At 34.8% G+C, this 15,136-nt stretch overlaps 1 protein-coding gene across 1 annotated transcript; it reads left to right on the forward strand.

Annotated features, from left to right (window-relative positions):
• The first annotated feature begins 4,013 nt into the window (after positions 1-4,013).
• nppc (natriuretic peptide C) lies at positions 4,014-7,255 on the forward strand. Its single transcript, XM_051094834.1, has 3 exons — positions 4,014-4,219; positions 5,450-5,751; positions 6,822-7,255. Coding segments are annotated over exons 1-3 (399 nt in total). The 5' UTR covers positions 4,014-4,123; the 3' UTR covers positions 6,823-7,255.
• Positions 7,256-15,136: the final 7,881 nt, after the last annotated feature.

Genomic DNA, 15,136 nt, shown 5'->3' on the forward strand with positions numbered 1-15,136 from the left:
TCCTTAAAAGTCATATTTTGTTCCTTTTCCATTTTTATAACAATAACTGCAAATATAAAACGGATAGTTGCAATCGTGGATGCTGATTGGCCAATACTGTCAAAAATAATCATAATAATTAATTCAAAAAATAGCAACAGATTTGACGCATATTTTAGAATGTCATGAGGCACAATGAGTTGTTTAGCAACAGACAACCAATCAAAGATGCCTCTGTGCCAGCCTCATTAAATATTCATGAGGTATTCATTGTGGCCTGATTTGCTATCGCTATTTTTCCCTTTCATTTACACTTCATTTCAGCAATCAGCGCATTGAATGTCACTACATTTAAAGCTGTCAGGTAACATAACATCAGGATTAATGTGGTGTGTGTGGAGCTTGTAGTTTCCCTAATATTATTCATTTGAGTGCTACCATCTCTTCTGCATGGTCGTCTGGCACCTTGTGTTTTCTGGATCTGTTTCACATATTCCCGAACAGGACATGCCCCATCACTGACTCCAGTGGTACCAAGTTTCCAAAAAGCAAACCTGATACTGCTGGTACTAAATATAGGTATCCAAATCATTTCACTTTTTGCATGAAATGAATCAGGAGAGAAATATGCACAGATCAAGCACTATTTACAAGCTAACACAGTCCAAAACAGTTTTAAATAAATATTGTGATGTTTGTATCAGCTGTTTGGACTCTCATTCTGACGGCACCCATTCACTGCAGGTGTGAGTAAACCTTAAAGTGAAAAAAAAATGAAAATTTGCCAAAAATATACTCATCCTCAGGTCATCCAAGATGTATGTGAGTTTGTTTCTTCATCATATTTGGAGAAATGTAGCATTGCATCACTTGCTCACCAATGAAAGTGAATGGGTGCCGTCATAATGAGAGTCCAAACAGCTGATAAAAACATCACAATAATCCACAAGTAATCCACACCACTTCAGACCATCAGTTAACATCTTGAAAAGCCAAAAGCTGTGTGTTTGTAAGAAATACATTTATCATTAAGGTGTTTTTAACTTCAAATTGTTGCTACCGTCATCTCATCTGAATCAGGACAGAAATATGCACAGATCAAGCATGGTTTACAAGCTAAAACAGCCTAAAACAGTTTTAAATAAATACTATGATGTTTTTATCAGCTGTTTGGACTCTCATTCTGCCGGCACCCATTCACTGCAGATGTGAGTAAACCTTAAAGTAATAAAATGAAGATTTTCTGAAAACGTGCTCATCCTCAGGCCATTGAAGATGTAGATGAGTTTATTTCTTCATCAAATTTCGAGAAATGTGGCACTACATCACTTGCTCACCAATGGAAGTGAATGGGTGCCGTCAGAATGAGAGTCCAAACAGCTGATAATAACATCACAACAATCCACAAGTAATTCACACCACTCCAGTCCACCAGTTAACGTCTTGTATACCCAAACACTGCATGTTTATAAGAAACAAAACCATCTTTAAGACGTTTAAAACTATTATTTAAAACTATTGCTTGCAGTCATCTCGTCTGAATCAAGAGAGAAATATGCAAAGATATAGCACTGTTTAGAAGCTAAAACAGTCTAAAACGGTTTTAAATAAATACTATGATGTTTTTTATCAGCTGTTTGGACTCTCATTGTGACGGCACCCATTCACTGCAGATGTGAGTAAACCTTAAATTAATAAAATGGAGATTTGCTGAAAATGTGTTCATCCTCAGGCCTTTGAAGATGCAGATAAGTTTGTTTCTTCATCATATTTGGAGAAATGTAGCATTACATCACTTGCTCACCAATGGAAGTGAATGGGTGCCGTCAAAATGAGAGTCCAAACACCTGATAAAAACATCACAGTAATTTACAAGTGATCCGCACCAGTCCATTAATTAATATCTTGAGAAGACAAAAGCTGCATGTTTCTAAAATAATAATAATAATAATACATTTATCATTAAGGTGTTTATAACTTCAAATTGTTGCTACTGGTCATCTAATCTAAATAAGGAGAGAAATGTGTACAGATCAAGCACTGTTTACAAGCTAAAACAGTCTAAAACAGTTTTTAAATAAATACTGTGATGTTTTTTATCAGCTGTTTGAACTCTCATTCTGCCGGCACCCATTCACTGCAGATGTGAGCAAACCATAAAGTGGAAAAAAAAGAAAATTTGCTTAAAATGTGCTCACCCTCAGGCCATCCAAGGTGTAGAATATTTTTTTTCTTCATCAAATTTGGAGAAATGTAGCATTACATCATTTGCTCACCAATGGAAGTGAATGGGTGCCGTCAGAATGAGAGTCCATACAGCTGATAAAAACATCACAATAATCCACACCACTCCAGCCCATCAGTTAACAACTTGACAACACAAAAACTGTGTTTGTAAGAAGCAAATCCATCATTAAGACATTTTTAACTTCAAGCTGTTGCTTGAGGTTAAAAACAAGTCCATCATCAATAATAAAGCCTCCTCCAGTGAAAAAGTTGTCTGGTCTGAAACAGAAGCGAAATCTTCACAGATTTACAAAAGAAAACAGTTCAAAACAGCTCTAAAGAAATACATTGGTGGATTTTGATGTGAGAGACAACAGGAGATGTAATGGAGGAAGCGTTATTATTGATTCTGGACTCATATTTTAGCCAGAAGTGATGGTTTGAAGTTAAAAACATCTTAATGTTGGATTTGTTTCTTACAAACATGCAGCTTTTGAAAGCTTTTGAATCCAGTTTGAAGCAAGTGCTCATTCAGGATGCAACAGCTTAACTTCATCCACCCCTGGTGAGCAGCACAATTAGCTGTAGCTTCTTAAAAAATTGGTCACAAATAAGATGTATTGCCGGTAAAAATAAAAATATCAATCTAATTAGACAATGAGTCAGTTTTTTTGCTGCTAAAATGAACAATATAGAGGGGAAACGCTACTGCAGAAATTACAGTATGCGTAATCGAAAAGGCATCATCATATATGCATTAGCTAATGTATTTTAGCATTTTAAAATAAAAACAATTATGGGAAAAACTAGACTATTTTTATTTTTGGGGCCAGTGTGGCAACTTCTCCCAACCTCTAGAACAAATTATAGTTAAATCTTGTCTTAAATGCATGTCAGTGTAGTTTAAACTGCAGCACTACAGCTACTGCAAGAGTATGAGTTATTATTTTCAAAATCCTTATTTGTAAATAATTATCCTGTCTCTGCAAACTGATATCTGATGGACCGGTGCGACTGCTGAAACCATTTCATTCAGCATATACTGCCGCTCAGTGTCGCAAATCAGAAAGTGTAGTAGATTCTCACTTTTGCTCAAACTGATGCTCGTTTCTGCCTTCGCTCACATAATGCGCAGTATTTTATTGAAGAATACGTTTCATTTTATCTCCAAGACCAGATACAAATGTTAATGTAATTTTAAAACGCATTTAATTTATTTGAAATTATTATTTTCACAGCGCATTCATATTAAATGTATTTATTTAATATATGTGCATAACGTCAATACGCAAATTCATGATTATTGCTTTTTTAAAACTTAGTTTTTATTCGTTCCTTCGGTCTATGAGATTTTTAGCTGTTTTATATATAAAAACTAAATGTAACAGAACTTTCAGAACTTGTAAACCGCATACGGCATGAAAACAAACGACGTCGTTTATTCTTGCACGTAACGCGTTCGCTGTATATCTTAATTTACTTCTGTTCCAACTTAAATCCTGTCCCGTGATTCACCGTTATCATGAACGATTTCGCTTGTGATTGTTCTTTTCCCAACTAAATTTAAGTGGCCACTGCAAACGATGACTAAACTAAACATCCCGCGCGAACATCCTCTGATCAATTACTAAAAAACACCGCACAGGGCATTGATATAATGAACGGTAACCTATGACGCAGCCACCCAATGGAGTAACTGGCAAGGTAAAGCGCGGAAGGGAGGGGGGGGCGGCCGTGGCGTCACCGGAGTGATGTCATATCGGCTATAAAACCCTGAGCCGAAATTGCATTGAGTAAGAGTTGAGCTCGACACCTCTGGGAGTAAATGAAGGGTTGTGATTGTGTTCTTTCTCTGTAAGACATAACTTAAACCACTGAGCTTTTCCATTGACATCCAGCGCACTGAAGCAGCATCACGATGATGATCATCTCGCATTTGGTGGCTTGTGGACTTATTCTGACTCTTCTATCAGTCAGCACGGAGACAAAACCACTAACGCAGGCAGAACAGACGGTGAGTTTGATATTTAGACGTTTAGGTAATGCATTATACAGTTTGTGCAGTATATTAAGGTAAGAGTCTGTATGATGCATAAAAGTTGAGGTCTTTTTAACTTTTTAACTAAGCTCGGATATGCAGTTGACTATGAGTGTTTAAATAATCAAACATCATCTCAAGTTCACAACTGACCTTTTTTCATTTCATCCGTCCTTCTCCACATCAACATCATGCAAAAGCGACTTGAGCATCATTAGATCGCAGAAGCTCCGGGAGACTCGGACACTTGTCCGGACGCAAGACTTCTTGAGCAAAACTTTTGATTCATTCATTTTCGCGGCTTATATATCAACAGGTTCTCGTTCTCAGATATGACGAATAAGTAGGAAACGCGCTTGGGTGTATCTTTGATATCTTAGTTTACTTTCAGACATCACTGAGACGTTTTTGAACTCTTTTCTGAGAAACGTTTTCTGAAAACGCAAACGGTGTTCGGATTTGCCAAGATGCCAAAGTTTGCAAGATCTCAACATAAACTTTAACACTGAATCATATTCTTCCGAAATCAAATGATCTGACATTCATCTGCGTCGTTTTTATTTCGTATCATATTATAGGAAACGTTTACTTATATTAAACATAAATGAGAATTCCGTCAAATCACCTGTAATATAGCTTGTAACATAAATTAAATACATTATAATCACAAATTATAAACACAAAACAGGACTAATCTCGGAACCTGTTACTAAACGCTCTTCTGTTACCGTTACTGAAGACGCGAGTTACGTTACACTTTAAAATTTAAAAAACGGCTTGGCTAACGGGTTTTAACTGACGTTAATATTCTAATTTAGAAGCTGAAGAACCATTTTATGCTGAAACTGATCTTTGTGTAAGATTTTAAACCTCCTCCTCAAGGAATTCAAATTGGATGCGCGATTTAGCGTCGTATACGTTTGGTCAGGTAACCTAAAAATGCGAAAACTAGTTTATTCAAGTCCAAACTCTTCTTTGATATGTCTGAATAAACCTTAAATCAATAAAACAGGATTTTAAACAGTCAGATCAGGTAAAAATGCCACTTTTAGATAACAGTTTTGATTTTTACAGTCTATATATAAACAAAAAAACTGGTTAACAAGTGAGATAGAGAACATTTGAGTACTAAAAGTGTATTTTAAGCTGAGTGATGCTAAGAGTATTGAGAGCGTTTCTAAAGTTCTGCATCCATGTGTCCCTCAGTCCCTGCGGATGCTGTTGGGAGAGGAGCTGTCGGAGTTCCTGGCGTCCGATGAGAGTCAGAGGAGGATGTTGGAGAACAGAGTACGTCTGCTGCGGGACCTCCGCATGGACACTCGGGCCAAGGGCCCGTGGCCTCGGATCATGAACGAGCAGCCCGGATCACGCAGACCCAAAACTGGATCTAAGAAGGGAGGAACAACGGCCAGAAGCGGATGCTTCGGACTCAAGATGGATAGGATAGGGACCGTGAGCGGAATGGGCTGTCAACCGTCTCATTACCCGTCTGCAAATAATCTCTCATGGTGAGTATCTGCAGAGATCTCGAGTTTTTAGAAATTTCATGTCTTTTTTAAAAGCAAATATATGTATATATAGTAATTGTAGAGAGCAAAAATTTATTTATTGAGTTTTTGTCTAGACCCAAATCTTAAACATTTATAAGTGTAATCTTTTTCTTTCTTTCTTTCTTTCTTTCTTTCTTGAGTATCTGTGAAGATCTAAATCTTAAATATTTGTATATATAATATTTATTTATTTATTTATTTATCTATTCATCTGTGGATATATTTATTAACAATATAATTACTATATTACATATTTGTAGGTCTAATATTATTTATTTATTTATTAAGTAGTGGAGATCTAAATCTTAAATATTTGTAGGTGTAATCTTTATATACATATTTTATTGATTGATTTGATTGAGATTGATCTGTAGAGCTCTAAATCTTTATTTATTTATTTATTTATTTGTGGGTTAACTCTTTGGGAGTTTTTAAAGTAACATTAATATGAAAATATTAATTATTATATATAATGTAAACATATGTAAATATTTGGGGTATCTAAATCTTTGTAGACTATATTCTTTGTAAATAATTCATTTTATTACACACACATATACATATATATATATATTCAAAAATTCTCCAAAATATTTCCTATATGCGTTAATAAATTCATTACATTTATTTATTTTTTAAAAGTAAACAATTACATATAAAGCGTGTCTGTTGCTTTTTGTGTCTGTATATATATGTGACATGTTAAGTTCGTGTTGGGTTCCTTAATGTAAAAGGCTTTACATGACATTACAACAGTTGATTCCTATGTGATGCAGGACTAAATTTTTATTTCTGTAATAGTGGTTTTAATAGATTTGGGGTGTATAAATGCACTGGATAACTAACTGTAAAACAACAGATTTTGTGCCAGACTGATGAGAACAGTTTGTGACTGTGTGATGCAGGATGTTGTCTACAGAGATTTGACGTCAGTCGTATGCGCACGCATTAGAGACGCCAGTGATGTGACACACGTCTACATCTATTCATCTCACTAAACGTCCTCTTTTTTCATTTGTTTTTTCCAGAACGAATCACGAACGTCATCGATTTGGGACAGAACGGACTTAGTTGCTCCTCCTCGGAGGAAAAACCTACAGAACCGGACTAATGGTACGAAGCCACTACGAGAAGCATTTGTGGGGACAATGAAACGTACAACTGAAATCCAATAATTCGATCAAACATATGTACAAAATAAAAAAAAGAAAACCACACACACATGGCAGACGATGTGGATAAAAGCTGTATATTGTTGCTGCTGCTGCTGTACATTCATGTATTTCATTCTCGCATAAATGTATTTATGTTTTAAAAACTATTTATATGTTTATAAAAGAGATATTTATAAATATGAGTTTTATTTATGTAACATTTTGAAATGAATGCAAACTGCAGGTCAATTCTGTTTGTAACTATTTTGTCTCTAATAGTTGTAAATGTTTTAAAAATCATTAAAAAATGCACAAATGCAAAAAAGAAAACATCATTCACTTTTGCGTAAATGATGATGAAAATGAATTATGTAGATATTGTCTTGTTTCAAATCCTTAAAACAAGATCAATTTATTTGAGAAGCACATTTTTCCTGTGTTATATTAAGTTATATTTGTTTGTTTTTTTAAATATTTACTTAATTGCACATATATTCTCCAAAATCAATCAATAAAACCAACTCTTCAAAATATGAATACAGTAAATCGATCTTGTTTTGAGGATGTTCGGACATTTCTACTGGAAATCGAGACAGAAGAGAGATTTGTGGCCTCTGTGTTGCAGATTTCATTAATAACGCTCTTCATAATGCTATAATGAACAGGCAGAAACACGAGAGGGCAGAAGTGAGTCTTTGATCAATTTCTCTTAAACATGAGGCAAGCGTTTGCACTGAAATAGCAGAAAGGAGGCCAAGAAGATTACTTACTACAATTAAGGTTGACCCACTAAGTGGGCAAAACAGCAGATTTATTACAGTGAATTAGTGCTGTATATATTTGTAGAGTGCTTTTAATGGAGAATTACACAGGGGAGGAAAAAAACAAGTTTTGTCCTTGAAAGTCGATTTTACATGAGTCACACTGGCTCTTTGGGTCTATATATCGCAAAGGAAGAGACACTGTGACAGATAACCTCACTCCAGTTAAATACAAATGAAGAGACAGGCGACATCCGGTCATTGAACTTACTTGAAAAACTGGGAGAGGAAGAGGCTGTTTAGACTTCGAACACACAAGTCCATAATTAGCTGTTTATAATGATATAAAAACTATTTATAGGGGTAATTATATGATTACGTGTCACTAGATCACTAGATTGTTTTTTTACACCCTGGCCAGGTAAAATTCACATGGAGGGTAAAGGATACTTATACCTTCTGACTACTTTCTGCAGTAAAATAAAATAAAATAATAAAATACAGGAGTTTGAGGTCTGTAAAATAAATAAATAAATAAATAAATATTTAAAGGATACAGGACACTTACACCTTCTGACTAATTTCTGTGAGCTTTCCAGTCATATAAAATAAAATAAAATTCGGGAGTTTGGGGCCTGTTAGATTAAATAAATAAATAAATAAATAAATAAATAAATAAATATTTAGAGGATACAGGACACTTACACCTTCTGACTAATTTCTAAGAGCTTTCCAGTGATTTAAAATAAAATAAAATAAAATATAATTCGGGAGTTTAGGGTCCATTAAATAAATAAATAAATAAATAAATCTAAAAGAGGTTTCAGGACACTTACACCTTCTGACTAATTTCTATGAGCTTTCCAGTCATTTAAAATAAAATACGATAAAATAAAATAAAATAAAATAAAATAAAATAAAATAAAATAAAATAAAATAAAAAATAAAATAAAATACCATTCAGGAGTTTGGGGTCTGTAAGATAAAAATAATAATAATAAAAATAATAAAAAAATAAATAAAAATCCCAATCGACACCACAGGATACTTACACCTTCTAAATAATTTCTATGAGCTTTGCAGTCATTTAAAACGAAATAAATATTAAAGATAAAATAAAATAAAATAAAATTCAGGAGTTTGGGGTCTGTAAAATAAATAAATAAATAAATAGAGAGTACAGGATACACCTTCGGACTAATTTCTATGAGTTTTGCAGTCATTTAAAATAAAATAAAATAAATTAAAAATTAAATTAAATTAAATTAAACCACACAAGAGCCTTGTAAAATAAAATAATATAAAATAAAACCACTTGAGAGTAGTAAAACATAATATAATTATTTTAAAATAAAAAAAAAACTCAACTGCTCATCAGGGCTGCATTTATTTGATCAAGAATACAGCAAAAACTACTAAATATTATTACAATTTATAATAACCGATGTGATTGCGATTTCAAAGGTTTTATAGACATGGCGAAATCATCATCATATAGCAATAAGATTACGTGTGTTTATATCGAGATTTAAATCCAATTTATAATATTTATAATATTATAATATTTCTATGTGAATATATTGTAAAATGAAATTTATTCCTGCGATCAAAGCTTAATTTTCAGCATCATTACTCCAGTCTTCAGTGTCACATGATCCTTCAGAAATTACTCTAATATGCTGATGTTATTGTAATAATAATTCTTTTTTTTTTTCAGAATTAAAATGTAATAATAACATTTAATAATAATTTTAACAAATGTCCTTGTTTTTACTTTTGACCAACTGAATGCATGTTTGCTGAATAAAAGTATTAATTTCTTAAAAATAAATAAATAAATAAAGTTTTGAACTGTAGTGAATAAAAATCATGCTGAAAATAAATAAAGCACATCCAGAAAATATGACTGTTAAGATGTAAAAGACTTAAAAAGATTTAAAAAGTAAAATTATATTCAAGACCGATATTTCCACCTCAGAAAACAGAATATGAAGAAATACTTGTTTCGTCTTTGGTTGCAGTACCGTTTATGGGCTGCAGGTGGATCTGTCACAGATCTGCACCTGCCAAGTGAGTCCTGGGAAACGCGCTTCAGCTGCCGTTTAAAATGCAATGACGCCATCTTGTGGCCACTGATAATCTTTTATAAAAGATTCCTAATTGAGACAATGTTGCCGTGTGGTTACGCCGGTAAGTGTGGGATTTGTTGAGGACAGTTACATAAGAGGAGAAGATGGGATGAGATCATTCAGATTTCAGGGTGAAACATGTTAGGGTTAACAGGTTACGCAGTATAAGACCCAAAACACATGTTTTCTCTTACGTCTTGTCTTTGTCTTAATTGTGTTTGCAGCACATTTGCGTTGTTTCATAGGTCAGAGTTGTCAAATTCATTCACTGGACAAAAGCGTCACCGTAATAAGGTAGCATTTGTTATTGCCTTACTTCAGTTATAGAAAGAATATAGTTTACCCAGAAATTAAAATGTTTTCGTCATTTACTCACCCTCATATTGTTTCAAAACTGTATGATTTTTTTTTTCTTCTGTGGAAAATGAAATAAGTTATTTTCTTTTTTTAGCGACCAGACCGGTTTGGTTACCTTTGACGTCCATTGTGGACACTGGGTCTCATTCACTAATAAATGCGTGTGCTATTTTGTTCTTGTACTCACAGAACGTCTCACGAAAAATCTCCTTATTTACAACACGTTCGTGCGTACATGAATTTGTTCTTAACCTCGTCCTAATTTTAGTTAATGAATTTGGAGTATGCTAAATGAGCGGTCGCGTGCACTAGGTTAGTCATTTGCATAAAACACGCCCACACTATGTCCATATAAGGGCTTTTCCTAACGGTCTTTCGTCACTGTAGTCCAACTTGCAGCTGTTTGCAGACTCGCTCTCGCAAATGTTTGTTTCCGCGACAGAATAAAACATTGAAATGGATATTTGTGACTTTATGTTACAGTTGCGAGTTTACATCTTCAAGTTCTGACTTGTAAGATGCAAACGCGCAATTGTGAGATAAAAAGTCAAATTTCTCTTCTAAAACGTTTTATTCTGTGGCAGAAACAAGCTTCCATATTCGCCGATTCTCACTGGTTCTCACAAAAAAAAAAAAAAAAAAAAAAAAAAAAAATTATACAGACCCTTAACATAATTATAAGGCCATATAGAGCACTTTTTGTGTAGGTGTGGTTTCAGTTATTCCTATCCACCTGTTCCCGAGGGGCGCTACTGTAAAAAAAGAACGTGGGCACAACTTCCGGTGAGGCAGCAGTAGTGTTATACCAATGGAATTTTGTGTGCTAATTAGCAAGGGGCTAAGTGTTTTGCAGATCAGTGTTTACTTTGTAAACACTTTATGAGAGATGTCCTTACGGTGCTCAGGGACAAAAAACGGGACTATGAAATTGGGATTTCTACCTTACATCAAAGCCCATTTTAAGAAATGTAAGATGATTTTTCTAATGGCTTTGACTGTTATCTTTTACGTCAGGACAGCCTGTATGTTTTACCACACCACAGAGCAGTGAAAACACTGAAAACGTGTTCACAAACGTTTTCACAAACGTTTTCACAAATCAATCTCTATCTAAAATAAGTGATTTTGCATTAACCCGGATTGCGTGATTATTGGAATCTGTCGGAGGGCTAAGCAAACACATTCAACAAAGAAAAATTATCTAACTCGACGCTTTTCTCAATGAAACAAATAACTAAACATCTAATAACTACAAATGCTGACACATAATCATGGATATTTAAATAAAATTACTTTAAAATGCCAAAATATCACTTACCTGAAGCACTTCTGTGATGGAAAATCCGTGAGGGAATTGCCGCCTTTCGGTCAAATTGACGCGGTCGTCATAGCAACCGAGGTGTGGCCTGCCAGACATCAGCCAAACTTGATGTGTTTTACAAGTGTAATCCAAATGTTAGCCAGAAGTCGATGTTTACTATTGTCAGCCATAGCTAAACCTTACTTGGTTCTAACGTGTTTGTTGTTATCTGGACCATATTCCTCAAAAGGAGCTGTTACCAAGCAATAATTTCCCGCAAATTTTAAACTTACGGCAAAACAATCTGGCCCATATCTGTTCAGCCATGCCATATCTAAGCCATATGTGCCAGCTATTGGCCACATTTAGCCCAAAAGTTCTTGCTATCTGGGTAGTAGTATACCAATGGTATTTTGTGTGTTTTCAGATCAGTGTTTACCTTGTAAAGTTGCAAACCTTTATGAGAGATGTCCTTACGGTCATGGATCGCGGAACCGGGGGGCCGCCCGGGCCTGAGCCCGGGTAACTTTTGAAGTCTGGTACAAATTATGACATACAAAAATACATAGGCTATAGATTCATATAGATCAATAATTAAAAGATCGCGATCTCGATTTAAACACACGTAATCTTATTGCTATATGATGATGATTTCGCCATGTCTATAAAACCTTTGAAATCGCAATCACATTGGAATATTTAAACCTGCTTTCGCGCAACCGCTGATGCAGAGAGAGCTCTGGTCATGTAAGTTAAGCTTTATGTTTCACGAGCAGAATACAAGGTATAGGCTACATTTCTGTGATGCAAACATTAAATAATAACTGAAGTATTGGGATAAATGTTTATTAAAGCCCTGCACGGGCCCCATATATATGCCCTAGACCGGCCCCGGCCCGAGACACTCATGCCTTGGCCCGGCCCTTGTCCACCAGCTTATTAGAATTATTTCATCTATTTATATAATTTATATAATTTCATCTATTTATATAATTGAGTTTTGTATGTAATGCCAAAGTGATTTTATTTCGTTTCATTCTTTTAAGTTAATTTAGAAAAACCGTTTGGAGTATTTTGTTCATTAAATATAGGCTAAGTTTTTGTTTTTTAAAGTAACGATCAAGCGGTCAGCGGAGGACTGATCTGACACATTGAGTCTGTTAACAACGTTAACCTTAGATAAATGTGTGCTGTTAGGCGCATATCCAATCGTTTGTGCGGAGAGTGGAAGCTAAAGCCACTTTGCAGGACATGGAGGCGCCAGCGCCATAACTTGCATTTTTTTTTTTCAGTGGAAACAATTTAAAATATTCCGTAATTTTTGCTCATAAAGGTAAAAGTAAAACATCATTCGGAACTGTTAAGGGTCCACTTTTATTTGTGTGCACTCACAATATCAACAAAACGTTGCAAACGGTGCTTTTGTTAAAAAAGCAAACATGAAGCACTTTCTAATGCCTCAACAGGAGCGCTTCACAAAAATGAACCGAAACTCAGAGAATACACACCTCACAGACATAAATTATTACTTAACGAAATTAAACAAATACTCTTTCACAAAAACAAAAACTCTTTCAATATGTAATCTGTAAAGAGACATTTCTCTAAAAAATGATGGTTAGTCAGGATCGGCAACTTCATCCTTGGGACACTGACTCAGAAAACACTGGTTTATTGATAAATGATTAAAATATCTCCTTACTATTTCCCCGACATTGTAATTACCTTTGCCGGTGCTTTGTGGCAAGTTTAGCCTATTGGGTGCAGTTGAACGCGGATCTTCCAGCTGCGCTGATTTGCTGCTGCTGCTGGCAGAGACACTAAACGCTTTTCGAGCCGCTCTCGAAAGTGAAAGCGAAAGTCTTGTGTTGTTTCCACCAGCGTGGAAATTTGTTTTCATCACCATAATTGGTGTATGTATAAAAAATAAGGAGAAGCTTAAAACAGGCCTGAAGCCCGACCCGCGTCTTAACTATGACGTGAAAATATACCGAAGCTCGGACTCATTTAGACATTTATAAATGGACTCATTTATAAAATTAAACAAAACATTTTTAACTAATAACTATACTATTGATATTGTTTTTAATATTAAAATGTAGACTAGCATGTAAAATGTACAGTCTTACATACTTCATAGAAGTAACGAATGTCCTTGTTTTTACTTTTGACCAATTGAATGTATCTTTGCTGAATAAAATGATTCATTTATTTAAAAAAAACCCTAAAGTTTTGACCTGTAGTGAATAAAAATCTATATAATATATAAAATTATTCAACTTCAATTAGATTTTATTGACATTCATCATGGTTTCAGTTTTGCACCATTACTAACATGGCCAGGTGAGTCCTGGGAAACGTGCTTCAGCTGCCGTTTAAAATGCAATGACGCCATCTTGTGGCCACTGATAATCTTTTATAAAAGATTCCTAATTGAGACAATGTTGCCGTGTGGTTACGCCGGTAAGTGTGGGATTTGTTGAGGACAGTTACATAAGAGGAGAAGATGGGATGAGATCATTCAGATTTCAGGGTGAAACATGTTAGGGTTAACAGGTTACGCAGTATAAGACCCAAAACACATGTTTTCTCTTACGTCTTGTCTTTGTCTTAATTGTGTTTGCAGCACATTTGCATTGTTTCATAGGTCAGAGTTGTCAAATTCATTCACTGGACAAAAGCGTCACCGTAATAAGGTAGCCTTACTTCAGTTCTTGAAAGAATATAGTTTACCCAAAAATTAAAATGTTTTCGTCATTTACTCACCCTCATATTGTTTCAAACCTGTATGATTTTTTTTTCTTCTGTGGAAAATGAAAGAAGTTATTTTCTTTTTTTAGCGACCAGACCAGTTTGGTTACCTTTGACGTCCATTGTGGACACTGGGTCTCATTCACTAATAAATGCGTGTGTTATTTTGTTTTTGTACTCACAGAACGTCTCACGAAAAATCTCCTTTACAGCACGTTCGTGCGTACATGAATTTGTTTTATTTCGTTTTTTTCGAACGTTTATAGTCGAATTTCGTTTTATTCTGTTAACCTCGTCCTAATTTTAGTTAATGAATTTGGAGTATGCTAAATGAGCGGTCGCGTGCACTAGGTTAGTCATTTGCATAAAACACGCCCACACTATCTCCACATAAGGGCTTTTCCTAACTGTCTTTCGTCACTGTAGTCCAACTTGCAGCTGTTTGCTGACTCGCTCTCGCAAATGTTTGTTTCCGCTACAGAATAAAACATTGAAATGGATATTTGCGACTTTATGTTACAGTTGCGAGTTTACATCTTCAAGTTCTGACTTGTGAGATAAAAAGTCAAATTTCTCTTCTATAACGTTTTATTCTGTGGCAGAAACAACCTTCCATATTCGTCCGATTCTCACTGGTTCTCTCACAAAAAAAAAAAAAAAAAAAAAAAAACTTTTATACAAACCCTTAACATAATTATAAGGCACTTAGAGCACTTTTTGTGTACGTGTGGTTTCAGTTATTCCTATCCACCTGTTTCCGAGGGGCGTTACTGTAAAAAAAGAACGTGGGTACAACTTCCGGTAAGGCAGCAGTAGTGTTATACCAATGGTATTTTGTGTGCTAATTAGCAAGAGGCTAAGTGTTTTGCGGATCATTGTTTACTTTGTAAA

This window comes from Labeo rohita, chromosome 22 (assembly GCF_022985175.1).
Source record: "Labeo rohita strain BAU-BD-2019 chromosome 22, IGBB_LRoh.1.0, whole genome shotgun sequence".
Classification (NCBI taxonomy): Eukaryota; Metazoa; Chordata; class Actinopteri; order Cypriniformes; family Cyprinidae; genus Labeo; species Labeo rohita.